Genomic DNA, 16972 nt, shown 5'->3' with positions numbered 1-16972 from the left:
CTTCAGGTTGGACACTCTTGGGTTCGCGACTCTACTGTGTGTGTGTGTGTGTGTGTGTGTGTGCGTGTGTGTGTGTGCGTGTGTGTGTGTGTGTGTGTGTGTGTGTGTGTGTGTGTGTGTGTGTGTGTGTGTGTGTGTGTGTGGTGGTGGTGGTGGTGCGTGTGTGTGGTGGTGGTGGTGGTGGTGGTGGTGTGTGTGTGTGTGTGTGTGTGGTGGTGGTGGTGGTGCGTGTGTGTGGTGGTGGTGGTGGTGGTGGTGTGTGTGTGTGTGTGTGCGTGTGTGTGTGTGCTCGCGTGTGCATGTGGTGTTTTAGCCTATTTATGGCTCCCACCAGCGCATGCATGTAGTGGTCACATGCAGAATAATAGTATATTTCTTATATCTCTGGGATCATTTCCACATGGATACTAGCAGGGCAGTCGTGAGTCAGTCAAGTGTCAAATTCGGCAAGAAGCGTGTGCTCCTCGTTGGAGCAACCAACTTCATGACTATTACCGCCGAAGTCGCAACTTCTAAGTTGATACTAGCAGGGGGTAGTAAAATATCGAGAAACGTCTAAAAAAGAAGAACACTGATATTGATAAGACAAACGTTTGCATTAGAAGAACATAACTCTATTGGATAAACCGTTGTGTATTCTCTCAGTGGTATAAATAATTCTGGAGAAAAACTCCCGTTGTTGCAAACTAATACCACCTGTCCCTTGGTGTTCATCATAAAGAGAGCATCAAATTGTTATAGATACTCTATGCAAGGTCGCGGTCAAGTCAGTTGCGATGACGCCTTCAATAACCGATCCATATTGCAGCATACCAATGATACCCAGGGATATTAGCATATTACACGAGCACTCAGTCATCACCACAGCGTATATATCTGCAGTGCAGCAGTCATTATTACGACAGTGTAGCAGTCATTATTACGACAGTGTAGCAGTCATTATTACGACAGTGTAGCCATGGTAGCAGGACTAGGACTTCTATATGTTTGTAGACATGTAACATGACTATATAATATCAACGGGAAGTTTGGGCTCATTTTCTCTGTGCTGCGCTGAGGAGTCCACAAAGGACGAAACAGTTCTGTCCACAGATTGAGTACGCGGCTGCATACGTATAATAGAGTGTTGATGTCCATCCCAGCTCAAGTTAGCTACGTTGCTGTCATATGGCCGGGGAGATGTCTTTTTCAGATGTTGCCGGACGCTGTTGTGTGACCCACTTTGGCGTGCTTGTCTCTCAGTCAAGTCCATGTAACCTACAGTGGACTGGTTCATTGGCTTCGGAATGCTGCAATCGTAGACTTGCTTGAGAAATGAGCATGGTTCAAAGCACATATTCGTATATAGTCAGATGTCACCGATTATCTTCACGTGTGCCTGTCGTGCTCAGTACGCTGTGCGGTGGATCGCAGTCGGCCCATACTCTTGGTACTCGACCTTGGTTACCCACTGGTCCTGAAAAGTAGACATGGAGGCCAGGACTGAGCCGCCGATCCACACTGATTTACGCCGCTCTGGTGGGAAGATGGATTTGACCTCGCCACTTGCCGACTGTTGATGACTGGCACTGGCTGACTGGTCTCTGAGGCGTGTCAGCTCGGCCTGCATTCGCTTTGCGACGCCATAGTGCATGGAGCCTGCCCCGGAAACCACAATGTTTCTCCACAGCTCCTTGCGGCAGTCTCGGGGACAGCTCATGATGCTCTCGTGCGCCACGGTCTGCATGCCAGGAATATGCATATACTCTGCTCCCAGGAGGCCAGGGTTGAATAGCAGCTCCCCGCACTGTGCCAGCTCTTCTCCAAATGTGATCTTATTACCATCTGGCAACGTAAAGTCTTTATTTTCAGGCGCGTAGCAAGAAGGAGTCTCACCCTCACTGCTAGCAACATAGACCAACTCTTCTTTCATAATCCTCACCGTCTCCAAACCAGCTGTCGTGTGAAAATGGTGTCCTTTCACTGAGAGCAAATCAGCCAGGTATGCAGTAAGGTCTGCGCCACCAAAGTCTACTCGCCGTTTCCCGTTCGGTATTATGTGGCCTTCATAGATAGGTATAACACTGGTCACTCCATGGCCCCAGTCCATTGCCAGGCCTGTGGTGCGCCCACTTGCGTACAGAGTTAATATAGGCGATGCACAGGCGAGTATAGCGGGAACATTGTACCTCTCCACCAACAACTACAGGAAATAACAGAAAAGAGCATACGCAGTCGGAGCTAGGTTGAGAGGGCCGAGGAAGAGCGTACACGCGCGCGGGAGAGTGTGTGTATATATATATATATATATATATATATGTGTGTGTGTGTGTGTGTGCGTGCGTGCGTGCGTGCGTGTGTGTGTGTGTGTGTGTGTGTGTGTGTGTGTGTGTGAGAGCGAGAGACAGAGTGAAAGAGAAATAGAGAGTGATGGACAGACAGAGTGCACACACACACACACACACACACACACACACACACACAGAAACACATGCTCACATGCAAACACATGCTCACACACGCACGCACGCAGGCACATGCACGCATATATAATTATGAAACGCCCACATTGTGACAGACACAGCACTTAGATGGTGTTATTTGTACGAGAGGACTACGAGTAACAGGGGATTTAGGTGAGAAGACTACGAGTAACAGGGGATTTAGGTGAGAAGACTACGAGTAACAGGGGATTTAGGTGAGAAGACTACGAGTAACAGGGGATTTAGGTGAGAAGACTACGAGTAACAGGGGATTTAGGGGAGAAGACTACGAGTAACAGGGGATTTAGGGGAGAAGACTACGAGTAACAGGGGATTTAGGCGAGAAGACTACGAGTAACAGGGGATTTAGGTGAGAAGACTACGAGTAACAGGGGATTTAGGTGAGAAGACTACGAGTAACAGGGGATTTAGGTGAGAAGACTACGAGTAACAGGGGATTTAGGTGAGAAGACTACGAGTAACAGGGGATTTAGGTGAGAAGACTACGAGTAACAGGGGATTTAGGTGAGAAGACTACGAGTAACAGGGGATTTAGGTGAGAAGACTACGAGTAACAGGGGATTTAGGTGAGAAGACTACGAGTAACAGGGGATTTAGGTGAGACGACTACGGGTAACAGAGATTTAGGTGAGACGACTACGAGTAACAGGGGATTTAGGTGAGAAGACTACGAGTAACAGGGGATTTAGGTGAGAAGACTACGAGTAACAGAGATTTAGGTGGGACGACTACGAGTAACAGGGGATTTAGGTGAGAAGACTACGGGTAACAGGGGATTTAGGTGAGAAGACTACGAGTAACAGAGATTTAGGTGAGACGACTACGAGTAACAGGGGATTTAGGTGAGAAGACTATGAGTAACAGGGGATTTAGGTGAGACGACTACGAGTAACAGGGGATTTAGGTGAGAAGACTACGGGTCACAGGGGATTTAGGTGAGAAGACTACGAGTAACAGGGGATTTAGGTGAGAAGACTACGAGTAACAGGGGATTTACTGTAAAAGCAGAAATTTTCGGTAGTGTTTTATTATCGGTAACTTCGGTGCCGACAATTTTTACCGAAAATAAAACGCACCGAAATTTTCGGTACAACCGATACTGTATACATGTAGTACTAGTACACGTACCTGGAGAACGGGTTTTACCGAAAATTTCCCGCTACCGAACCGCCGATTTTGGCGAATACCAAAAATATTACACCACCGAAAATTTCTGGTTTTACAGTTGGTGAGAAGACTACGAGTAACAGGGGATTTAGGTGAGACGACTACAAGTAACAGGGGATTTAGAGGCGAGACGACTAAGAGTAACAGGGGATTTAGGTGAGAAGACTACGAGTAATAGGGGATTTAGGTGAGACGACTACGAGTAACAGGGGATTTAGGTGAGAAGACTACGGGTAACAGGGGATTTAGGTGAGAAGACTACGAGTAACAGGGGATTTAGGTGAGACGACTACAAGTAACAGGGGATTTAGAGGCGAGACGACTAAGAGTAACAGGGGATTTAGGTGAGAAGACAACGAGTAATAGGGGATTTAGGTGAGACGACTACGAGTAACAGGGGATTTAGGTGAGAAGACTACGGGTAACAGGGGATTTAGGTGAGAAGACTACGAGTAACAGGGGATTTAGGTGAGAAGACTACGAGTAATAGGGGATTTAGGTGAGACGACTACGAGTAACAGGGGATTTAGGTGAGAAGACTACGGGTAACAGGGGATTTAGGTGAGAAGACTACGAGTAACAGGGGATTTAGGTGAGAGGACTACGGGTAACAGGGGATTTAGGTGAGAAGACTACGAGTAACAGGGGATTTAGGTGAGAAGACTACGAGTAACAGGGGATTTAGGTGAGAAGACTACGGGTAACAGGGATTTAGGTGAGACGACTACGAGTAACAGGGGATTTAGGTGAGAAGACTACGGGTAACAGGGATTTAGGTGAGACGACTACGAGTAACAGAGATTTAGGTGAGAAGACTACGGGTAACAGGGATTTAGGTGAGACGACTACGAGTAACAGAGATTTAGGTGAGAAGACTACGGGTAACAGGGATTTAGGTGAGACGACTACGAGTAACAGGCAATTTAGGTGAGAAGACCACGGGTAACAGGGATTTAGGTGAGAAGACTACGAGTAACAGGGATTTAGGTGAGAAGACTACGAGTAACAGGGGATTTAGGTGAGAGGACTACGAGTAACAGGGATTTAGGTGACACGACTACGAGTAACAGGGGATTTAGGTGAGAAGACTACGAGTAACAGGGATTTAGGTGAGAAGACTACGAGTAACAGGGGATTTAGGTGAGAAGACTACGGGTAACAGGGGATTTAGGTGAGAAGACTAGGAGTAACAGGGGATTTAGGTGAGAAGACTACGAGTAACAGGGGATTTAGGTGACACGACTAGGAGTAACAGGGGATTTAGGTGAGACGACTACGAGTAACAGGGGATTTAGGTGAGAAGACTACGAGTAACAGGGGATTTAGGTGACACGACTAGGAGTAACAGGGGATTTAGGTGAGACGACTACGAGTAACAGGGGATTTAGGTGAGAAGACTACAAGTAACAGGGGATTTAGGTGACACGACTACGAGTAACAGGGGATTTAGGTGAGACGACTACGAGTAACAGGGGATTTAGGTGAGAAGACTACGAGTAACAGGAGATTTAGGTGAGAAGACTACGAGTAACAGGGGATTTAGGTGAGAAGACTACGAGTAACAGGGGATTTAGGTGAGAAGACTACGAGTAACAGGGGATTTAGGTGAGAAGACTACGAGTAACAGGGGATTTAGGTGAGAAGACTACGAGTAACAGAGATTTAGGTGAGACGACTACGAGTAACAGGGGATTTAGGTGAGAAGACTACGAGTAACAGGGATTTAGGTGAGAAGACTACGAGTAACAGGGGATTTAGGTGAGAAGACTACGAGTAACAGGGGATTTAGGTGAGACGACTACGAGTAACAGGGGATTTAGGTGAGAAGACTACGAGTAACAGGGATTTAGGTGAGAAGACTACGAGTAACAGGGCATTTAGGTGAGAAGACTACGAGTAACAGGGGATTTAGGTGAGACGACTACGAGTAACAGGGGATTTAGGTGAGAAGACTACGAGTAACAGGGGATTTAGGTGAGAAGACTACGAGTAACAGGGGATTTAGGTGAGACGACTACGAGTAACAGGGGATTTAGGTGAGAAGACTACGAGTAACAGGGGATTTAGGTGAGAAGACTACGAGTAACAGGGGATTTAGGTGAGACGACTACGAGTAACAGGGGATTTAGGTGAGAAGACTACGAGTAACAGGGATTTAGGTGAGAAGACTACGAGTAACAGGGGATTTAGGTGAGAAGACTACGAGTAACAGGGGATTTAGGTGAGACGACTACGAGTAACAGGGGATTTAGGTGAGAAGACTACCGGTAACAGGGGATTTAGGTGAGAAGACTACGAGTAACAGGGGATTTAGGTGAGAAGACTACGAGTAACAGGGGATTTAGGTGAGAAGACTACGAGTAACAGGGGATTTAGGTGAGAAGACTACGAGTAACAGGGGATTTAGGTGAGAAGACTACGAGTAACAGGGATTTAGGTGAGAAGACTACGAGTAACAGGGGATTTAGGTGAGAAGACTACGAGTAACAGGGGATTTAGGTGAGAAGACTACGGGTAACAGGGGATTTAGGTGAGAAAACTACGGGTAACAGGGGATTTAGGTGAGAAGACTACGGGTAACAGGGGATTTAGGTGAGAAGACTACGAGTAACAGGGGATTTAGGTGAGACGACTACGGGTAACAGGGGATTTAGGTGAGAAGACTACGAGTAACAGGGGATTTAGGTGAGAGGACTACGGGTAACAGGGGATTTAGGTGAGAAGACTACGGGTAACAGGGGATTTAGGTGAGAAGACTACGGGTAACAGGGGATTTAGGTGAGAAGACTACGAGTAACAGGGATTTAGGTGAGAAGACTACGAGTAACAGGGGATTTAGGTGAGAAGACTACGAGTAACAGGGGATTTAGGTGAGAAGACTACGGGTCACAGGGGATTTAGGTGAGAAGACTAGGAGTAACAGGGGATTTGGGTGAGAAGACTACGGGTAACAGGGGATTTAGGTGAGACGACTACGAGTAACAGGGGATTTAGGTGAGACGACTACGAGTAACAGGGGATTTAGGTGAGAAGACTACGAGTAACAGGGATTTAGGTGAGAGGACTACGAGTAACAGGGATTAAGGTGAGAAGACTACGAGTAACAGGGGATTTAGGTGAGAAGACTACGGGTAACAGGGGATTTAGGTGAGAAGACTACGGGTAACAGGGGATTTAGGTGAGAAGACTACGGGTAACAGGGGATTTAGGTGAGAAGACTACGAGTAACAGGGGATTTAGGTGAGACGACTACGGGTAACAGGGGATTTAGGTGAGAAGACTACGAGTAACAGGGATTTAGGTGAGAAGACTACGAGTAACAGGGCATTTAGGTGAGAAGACTACGAGTAACAGGGGATTTAGGTGAGACGACTACGAGTAACAGGGGATTTAGGTGAGAAGACTACGAGTAACAGGGGATTTAGGTGAGAAGACTACGAGTAACAGGGGATTTAGGTGAGACGACTACGAGTAACAGGGGATTTAGGTGAGAAGACTACGAGTAACAGGGGATTTAGGTGAGAAGACTACGAGTAACAGGGGATTTAGGTGAGACGACTACGAGTAACAGGGGATTTAGGTGAGAAGACTACGAGTAACAGGGATTTAGGTGAGAAGACTACGAGTAACAGGGGATTTAGGTGAGAAGACTACGAGTAACAGGGGATTTAGGTGAGACGACTACGAGTAACAGGGGATTTAGGTGAGAAGACTACCGGTAACAGGGGATTTAGGTGAGAAGACTACGAGTAACAGGGGATTTAGGTGAGAAGACTACGAGTAACAGGGGATTTAGGTGAGAAGACTACGAGTAACAGGGGATTTAGGTGAGAAGACTACGAGTAACAGGGGATTTAGGTGAGAAGACTACGAGTAACAGGGATTTAGGTGAGAAGACTACGAGTAACAGGGGATTTAGGTGAGAAGACTACGAGTAACAGGGGATTTAGGTGAGAAGACTACGGGTAACAGGGGATTTAGGTGAGAAGACTAGGAGTAACAGGGGATTTAGGTGAGAAGACTACGGGTAACAGGGGATTTAGGTGAGACGACTACGAGTAACAGGGGATTTAGGTGAGACGACTACGAGTAACAGGGGATTTAGGTGAGAAGACTACGAGTAACAGGGATTTAGGTGAGAGGACTACGAGTAACAGGGGATTTAGGTGAGAAGACTACGAGTAACAGGGGATTTAGGTGAGAAGACTACGGGTAACAGGGGATTTAGGTGAGAAGACTACGGGTAACAGGGGATTTAGGTGAGAAGACTACGGGTAACAGGGGATTTAGGTGAGAAGACTACGAGTAACAGGGGATTTAGGTGAGACGACTACGGGTAACAGGGGATTTAGGTGAGAAGACTACGAGTAACAGGGGATTTAGGTGAGAGGACTACGGGTAACAGGGGATTTAGGTGAGAAGACTACGGGTAACAGGGGATTTAGGTGAGAAGACTACGGGTAACAGGGGATTTAGGTGAGAAGACTACGAGTAACAGGGATTTAGGTGAGAAGACTACGAGTAACAGGGGATTTAGGTGAGAAGACTACGAGTAACAGGGGATTTAGGTGAGAAGACTACGGGTCACAGGGGATTTAGGTGAGAAGACTAGGAGTAACAGGGGATTTGGGTGAGAAGACTACGGGTAACAGGGGATTTAGGTGAGACGACTACGAGTAACAGGGGATTTAGGTGAGACGACTACGAGTAACAGGGGATTTAGGTGAGAAGACTACGAGTAACAGGGATTTAGGTGAGAGGACTACGAGTAACAGGGGATTTAGGTGAGAAGACTACGAGTAACAGGGGATTTAGGTGAGAAGACTACGGGTAACAGGGGATTTAGGTGAGAAGACTACGGGTAACAGGGGATTTAGGTGAGAAGACTACGGGTAACAGGGGATTTAGGTGAGAAGACTACGAGTAACAGGGGATTTAGGTGAGACGACTACGGGTAACAGGGGATTTAGGTGAGAAGACTACGAGTAACAGGGGATTTAGGTGAGAGGACTACGGGTAACAGGGGATTTAGGTGAGAAGACTACGGGTAACAGGGGATTTAGGTGATAAGACTACGAGTAACAGGGGATTTAGGTGAGAAGACTACGAGTAACAGGGGATTTAGGTGAGACGACTACGGGTAACAGGGGATTTAGGTGAGAAGACTACGAGTAACAGGGGATTTAGGTGAGAGGACTACGGGTAACAGGGGATTTAGGTGAGAAGACTACGGGTAACAGGGGATTTAGGTGAGAAGACTACGGGTAACAGGGGATTTAGGTGAGAAGACTACGAGTAACAGGGATTTAGGTGAGAAGACTACGAGTAACAGGGGATTTAGGTGAGAAGACTACGAGTAACAGGGGATTTAGGTGAGAAGACTACGGGTCACAGGGGATTTAGGTGAGAAGACTAGGAGTAACAGGGGATTTAGGTGAGAAGACTACGGGTAACAGGGGATTTAGGTGAGACGACTACGAGTAACAGGGGATTTAGGTGAGACGACTACGAGTAACAGGGGATTTAGGTGAGAAGACTACGAGTAACAGGGATTTAGGTGAGAGGACTACGAGTAACAGGGATTTAGGTGAGAAGACTACGAGTAACAGGGGATTTAGGTGAGAAGACTACGGGTAACAGGGGATTTAGGTGAGAAGACTACGGGTAACAGGGGATTTAGGTGAGAAGACTACGGGTAACAGGGGATTTAGGTGAGAAAACTACGAGTAACAGGGGATTTAGGTGAGACGACTACGGGTAACAGGGGATTTAGGTGAGAAGACTACGAGTAACAGGGGATTTAGGTGAGAGGACTACGGGTAACAGGGGATTTAGGTGAGAAGACTACGGGTAACAGGGGATTTAGGTGAGAAGACTAGGAGTAACAGGGGATTTAGGTGAGAAGACTAGGAGTAACAGGGGATTTAGGTGAGAAGACTACGAGTAACAGGGGATTTAGGTGAGAAGACTACGGGTAACAGGGGATTTAGGTGAGAAGACTACGGGTAACAGGGGATTTAGGACCTATGAATACTCTATAGGGCTAGGGGCGTAGGAGGGGGTTGTGGGTTGTGGAAGTGGTACGACCGAAGGTCGGCGCGGTCCAAGGCCGTTTTGGAGGGGGAGGGGGTCCGGGGGCCGACCGCCGGGAAAATTTTGTAAAAAATAGGGCTGAAACGAATGCTCAATGAAGCGAACGAATATTCTTTTTCCGAATACATGCGAAACGAAGAATATTCCGAATATTCTAAACCGTGCAATTTCCATGGATACCTAGTTTTATCCATGGTAACCATAGACCATTAATTGGCATACACCCCAATTACAAGAGAGACATTTGAAAAATCATGTGTCTTGCTGATTATAGCACATCGAAAAAGGCAAGCCTACTTATATTTTGCACCAAATAACCTTGATCGATGTCAAAAAGGCGAGTTTCTGTACATTTACGAATATTCCTATTCTACTTTAACGAAGATTATTCTTTTTCCGCTTTGCATATTTCGAATATTCGAATAATTCGAATATTCCTTTCAGCCCTAGTAAAAAAGACACAAAATCCTGCGTTTTGGGACTATATAGTGTGCAGTCGAGTGGAGTACAGTACTCATAATATCAGTACAACTACAGATGCATGGCAGATCTACGACTACAGATGCATGGCAGATCTACGACTACAGATGCATGGCAGATCTACGAGTTCAGATGCATGGCAGATCTACGAGTACAGATGCATGGCAGATCTACGAGTACAGATGCATGGCAGATCTACGAGTACAGATGCATGGCAGATCTACGACTACAGATGCATGGCAGATCTACGACTGCAGATGCATGGCAGATCTACGACTACAGATGCATGGCAGATCTACGACTACAGATGCATGGCAGATCTACGAGTACAGATGCATGGCAGATCTACGACTACAGATGCATGGCAGATCTACGACTACAGATGCATGGCAGATCTACGAGTACAGATGCATGGCAGATCTACGACTACAGATGCATGGCAGATCTACGACTACAGATGCATGGCAGATCTACGACTACAGATGCATGGCAGATCTACGAGTACAGATGCATGGCAGATCTACGACTACAGATGCATGGCAGATCTACGACTGCAGATGCATGGCAGATCTACGAGTACAGATGCATGGCAGATCTACGACTACAGAAGCATGGCAGATCTACGGATACAGATGCATGGCAGATCTACGAGTACAGATGCATGGCAGATCTACGACTACAGATGCACGGCAGATCTACGACTACAGATGCATGGCAGATCTAGGACTACAGATGCATGGCAGATCTACGAGTACAGATGCATGGCAGATCTACGACTACAGATGCATGGCAGATCTACGACTGCAGATGCATGGCAGATCTACGAGTACAGATGCATGGCAGATCTACGACTACAGACGCATGGCAGATCTACGACTACAGATGCATGGCAGATCTACGAGTACAGATGCATGGCAGATCTACGACTACAGATGCATGGCAGATCTACGACTACAGATGCATGGCAGATCTACGACTACAGATGCATGGCAGATCTACGAGTACAGATGCATGGCAGATCTACGACTACAGATGCATGGCAGATCTACGACTACAGATGCATGGCAGATCTACGACTACAGATGCATGGCAGATCTACGACTGCAGATGCATGACAGATCTACGAGTACGAGTCTAGAAAAAGGTCAAAGTCTGATGCGCATATACATCGATAGATCCTGATTTTTTTATTACGGTTTTGCACGTTCCGGACGTACCACACTTTTCTCGAAAAGTGGTACGGCCATGGTCGTACCAGTCATAGCAGGTCCTACGCCCCTGAGGGTGCTACGCCCCTGAGGGTGCTGGACACCATATAGCTCATGAATTGTCTACTGAGTCCAACATATACCGCATTTCCCCCATTATAAGTCGCACTTGATTGCAAGTCACACCCCCCCCCCCATTTTCAGGTTCAAGATATCGGTTCAGTAGACTCACATAGGTAAGCAGCATGTCACACTCGAGTGTACGTCGCATCCCCTTCTTCGCCACTGAAGTTCTGTGGGGAAAGGTGCCACCTAACGTTATTATCAGCCTTTTCGCGTTGGCTAGTCTTCACTTAGGCCAAATGGAATGAAGAATGAGGAACGAGCGGGGGTCAATGAGGTGCTAATACGCATGCAACAGCAGGATAGGTTAGAAAGAAAAATTATAATCAAACCAGTCTTAAAACACACGAACTGTCAACTATCTACTTCAACAATTTAAAAATTCGAAAACTGCTGAGTACTACATGTACTTCAGTATCATAAGTATACTGTACTGTAAGTATACTTACAGTATACTTACAGTATACTGTAAGTATACTGTAAGTATCGGATACCAAGAGTATATAACCCCCCAAGAGTGTGCAACTCTGCATATGGGGTCTCCGACGGCGAAAACTCACATCACGGGTCTCAGATACGTTTGTACTACACTCAGACCTTGCTTAACCGCACACATCTGTTTTCCAGAAAAATATCCGGATAGGCGAGGGAACCGGATAACTGAACACACATGCTGTATAATGCATGTGGCATGTCAAAAGCAGTGACATCGTGCATACATGTAGACGGGTCCTATGCAGTACAACTAGCGTGCACAGTATGTAAAACAAGCGAGAAAAATGACAAGTGCATGCAACTGAGTGCTGTCCGCATGCACCCAGCAGGTCAAGGACCTCATTTGCTTGTACAACTCCCTGATTCTAGCTTCTGCAAGCCACATGCAACCGGATACGACGAAGCTTTTTGTACACATTTTAACCAGTTTGTACACAAAATCATGCACCGGTATGCGGATCGCGAGGTCCGGTTATGTTGTATGCATAACATATGCTGCACATCGGTAACCAGCGATTTTCTTCCGGATGGCGAGGGATCCGGATAAACAAGGACCGGATAAGCGAGGTCTGACTGTACGTACAAACGAAGGATAGCGTGCGCGCAATACGAATATCTGCCATGATCATGCTGGGGATTTGCATACCCGCAGTGAGTTTCTGTCAGAGAGTGCTTTTTTTATTACTCCGCTGCTCGCTAAAAAAACGGGCTGGAAACGTACAACTGCGACACTGCACCACGTGATGTGAGGTTTCGCCATCGGCGTACCCCATAGACAGGGTACCAGGAGTTGCACACTCTTGGGGGGTTATATACTCTTGATGATACATGTACAGATACTAGACGTACATGTATGTCACTTGGTATTAGATAAACCTTGTTTTAGTTAACATATTATGTTGATAGTTTGAGAGTATGACAGTGTTTGAGAGTATGACAGTGTTTGAGAGTATGACAGTGTTTGAGAGTATGATAGTGTTTGAGAGTATGATAGTATGATAGTATGATAGTGTTTGAGAGTATGAAAGAAGGTGGACCGTGTGGGTGGTTGTAGAATGGTCGCTGTTTCCGAACACGGTGTTCTCCACCTTGTTTCACGCTGTCAAACTATCAACATGTATGTTGCATGTACAGTAAAACCTGGTGTAAGCGACCTCCCGTTTTAGCGACCACCTGCTCTTAACGACCGTTTTCCATGCACAGACAGTTCCACACAGACACTGTGGGACCTGGTTCTAAAGACCATCTGGCTTTAACGACCGATTTTCCTTGCACCGTGGGGTGGTCGCTTAATAATCCGGATGCCCGTGATTCGGGCACGTCCTTCTACTGGGCCGATGGGCACCTTTCTGACCCATCTAGAGTCACAACAATCTGCTTCCCAACGAAAAACGGACCAGGAAACTATTGATTGGCATAAATTACGTTTTACTCGAATGCAGCATAAATAGTGCATGTTTGTTTTGTGGGTTACGGGCAATTCCTAATTACGGGCAGTGCCCGGCCCCGACCTGCCCAGGATAGGGGAGTTTTACTGTACCGGGTACAGGCATACCGGGTACATGCACAATATGCAGTTTGCATGAAACTTGGTAAAACCATTCATGCAACCCAAAGTTTTTGGTGCCGTTTTCAACTTTTCATTGACTGACAGTAAACTAACTTTTGCTATTATCTACTTTCTAGAGGGTTTGAAGGATGTAGGGTGGTCGGATGTGGGGAGTCCGCATGAGGAGAGCTTTACTGTGAATAGAACCACTGTGAATAGAACCAGAAGCACATTGAAGTAATTGTGTGCAGAGTTCACTGAGACTTACTTCGGCCATCTTTTCTCGGCAGTACTTCGGGTTGAGCACGGCTTCCGTGTATAGAACACTCCTCGCGCTCAAGGAATCTTCAGACAGGTTCAAGCCACGAAACAGCATATGATCCAGTAGCTGCAGTGAACGGGAGATACAGCAGATTCGGGTGAATGGATTGGGGGGGGGGGGGGGGTTGGGCAGAAGCCATACCAGTGGCGTCTCAGTATATGCACTGTTACCAGAGTGCCGGGCCAGACAAGCTGCTTTAGGCCAGACAAGCTGCTTTAGGCCAGACAAGATGCTTTACTTGGAAATTCCTACTCAGCCAATTGCCCAGTTCTCCCTATTGACCCGGGTGGCATTGGACCCACATCCGTCACTGGAAAGGCCGTCAAATTCTGTCCTATGCACATCCGTGCTTGAGCAACGTGAGCATGAGCGCGGTGCTGTACTCCTACAAGTATTTGTGTAGTCCCTAACCCCGGTATATGCCCTAACCCCGGCATACCCCGGCATATGCCGTTCATATGGTCGCAAGACTGGGACTCTACCAACCGGTCTCTGGTTGCAATCAGAAACACTGGTTTTCAAACAGTGTGTGTCCTCCATCCTGTTGTGCTATGCCTTCGTCATCATCATCATGTACAATTCATGTACATGTGAGCGATGCAATACAGATGTAAATATTACTTACGCTCGTTGGAGCCCGCAGATAGCTGCGCATGCAGATAATTGAAATTAAAGTTCTGCAAAACTAACTTGGGGGGGGGGGGGCTTTAGCCTACTTTTAGCGCCCAACAACCCCCCCCCCCCACACACACACACCACCCCGCTTCCGGACCGCAGGGCATGTCGCAGCATCGCCACCGTGAACCGTGGCGAACCCGTCCTCGGCTAGGAGAGGTTCACCTGCGCTATGCACACTACATACATTGCACAGTCTCCAGGAGAAGCAGCAAGAAGGGCTTGCAGCCAAACGCATACCGTCTGCATGTCGTCCCAGTCAGTAACGATACCGCGCTGGATGGGAAAACTGAGTGAAAGGGACTCGCGCCTCCGAACTGCTTCATCGCCTATGTATGTGTCCTCAGTCTTGCGGATTGGTGGTGAAGTTGCCGATTCATTCGATTTGTGGGAGAGCCGCGATCGCCCCAGCACCGACTCATTGTAGTAGCGAGGCGAACCATCACCGGCAAATCCACAGCGCCATCTGATCGAACCTAAATCAAGTACCAATCCGTCGATTTCCTCGCTGCTATCCGCCATCGCCGGTGCTGGTGCTCACCAGTTCACTCCTCGGCCGCTTTCGGACAAACTAACAGTAAGATACTGTAGAGTGTATTGTAATAATTATTTGTAGTATAGGATTTGGAAGACTGGTAAAAATGATCATAGTCTTTGACCATGTTGACAGCCCGCTCGGAAAAAGCAGCATGATTGTACGGTGTCATGACTGTATAAGTACGGTGTCATGACTGTATACTTCATGAAGCCTACTACTTTTATATTTTTTTATTCAAACAATACGACATTGATCGAAAGAAAGAAGAATACCAAAGATACACGGGATGAAACTCAGCGATGAAATCAAAATGAAAATTTGAAATAGTCTAAATCCACAGAAACTCTAGGCAGATGTATCAAAGTTGTGTAAAACTGAGATTCAACTCAATCTGGCTTTAAAGGGGAAGTTAAGGCAAAAATTAAAATTTCACCAGTTGTAGTCTTCGGGGTGCTGAGTCGAATGGTCTTGGTCCGAGAAAGCTGAGACGCTCCCTTCCTACTTGAATCCCAATCGAACTCGCGCACTTCCACCGAAACTGGGTGACTGCGCCCTACGAGATGGGGATTTGTATGCAAAATGTCACTATAAGCGCCATTTCGTTCTTATAAAAGCACGGATGACCGCGATTGGCCCATATGTTGTAGTCTTTTGGACGCTGAGTCGACTGGTTTTGGTCCGAAAAGGCTGCGATGCAGCGTTCCTCCTTTATTCCCAATCGAACATGGTTGAAGAAGCGGTCACGTGCTCCTGCGTACACCAGTCACCTGGTCACCGTGCCTGCAGGGTACAACTTACTAGCCTGTTTGACCTTTTTTGGGTGCACTCCTGTCACTCGAGTTGAACCTTGGTGTGAAATTTGTCGCCTGCTGGCGTGGTGACAAGGTGATTTGGGCACCCAGGAGCACGTGACCGCTTGTTCAACCATGTTCGATTGGGAATAAAGGAGGAACGCTGCATCGCAGCCTTTTCGGACCAAAACCAGTCGACTCAGCGTCCAAAAGACTACAACATATGGGCCAATCGCGGTCATCCGTGCTTTTATAAGAACGAAATGGCGCTTTTAGTGACATTTTGCATACAAATCCCCATCTAGTAGGGCGCAGTCACCCAGTTTCGGTGGAAGTGCGCGAGTTCGATTGGGATTCAAGTAGCAAGGGAGCGTCTCAGCTTTCTCGGACCAAGACCATTCGACTCAGCACCCCGAAGACTACAACTGGTGAAATTTTAATTTTTGCCTTAACTTCCCCTTTAACGAATGCTTTGAAAGATGTAAAGTGTGTATGAATGATTCACGCTGAGACTTTGGCACGCCGAGAACAACAAAAATATAAATAAAATAGAAGTAAAAAGGAAAAGAATACAAAACACACAGTAATCCAGAAAAACAAAAGCAGCTACTACTAGTACACAAAGTCACAATCCGACCAACAGCAAAAAAAGACGGAGAATGGAAAACAAGGCCTGCCACAATTATTATTAAACTCAATCTCGTAGCATGTGCACGCATTGCTAATGTGGGGAGCAACCCCAGAGATGAGGGCGATAACCAGCCGTGGTAAAAGTACAAAAGAAAACAAGAAAACAGTGGAAAGAAAGGAACAGGGAGGAAAACAAAGCTCAGCCAAGAAAGGAACAGGGAGGAAAACAAAGCTCAGCCAATTAAGTGAGATAGCCGGAAATTACATTGTTTAGCTAAACACGCGTGAGTGCTGCAGGAAAACGCAACTCAGTACAAACAACTTGGCGAAACTTAGACATGCTGTGGCAGTGGTGGGCGAGGCTTGATAGCTTGAGCCAGTCAGAATGGGAATGAAACAAAGGGGATTTTGTAAACTG

At 46.8% G+C, this 16972-nt stretch overlaps 1 protein-coding gene and 1 long non-coding RNA gene across 2 annotated transcripts in view; one reads left to right on the top strand and one right to left on the bottom strand.

Annotated features, from left to right (window-relative positions):
* Positions 1-362: 362 nt before the first annotated feature.
* LOC135814388 (actin, clone 302-like) lies at positions 363-15189 on the bottom strand. Its single transcript, XM_065327497.1, has 3 exons — positions 14836-15189; positions 13867-13986; positions 363-2182 (listed from the first exon to the last, which is right to left on the bottom strand). The coding sequence occupies exons 1-3, from the start codon at positions 15115-15117 to the stop codon at positions 1388-1390; spliced, it is 1197 nt and encodes a 398-aa protein (XP_065183569.1). The 5' UTR covers positions 15118-15189; the 3' UTR covers positions 363-1387.
* Positions 15041-16972, top strand: part of LOC135814389 (uncharacterized) — a 26400-nt gene continuing 24468 nt past the window's right edge. Inside the window, exon 1 of the long non-coding RNA XR_010553184.1 lies at positions 15041-15172. This is a non-coding gene — a long non-coding RNA (uncharacterized LOC135814389). The remainder of the gene's footprint in view (positions 15173-16972) is intronic.

This window comes from Sycon ciliatum, chromosome 4, assembly GCF_964019385.1.
Source record: "Sycon ciliatum chromosome 4, ocSycCili1.1, whole genome shotgun sequence".
Classification (NCBI taxonomy): Eukaryota; Metazoa; Porifera; class Calcarea; order Leucosolenida; family Sycettidae; genus Sycon; species Sycon ciliatum.
This window is presented reverse-complemented; position numbering and strand designations above follow the sequence as displayed.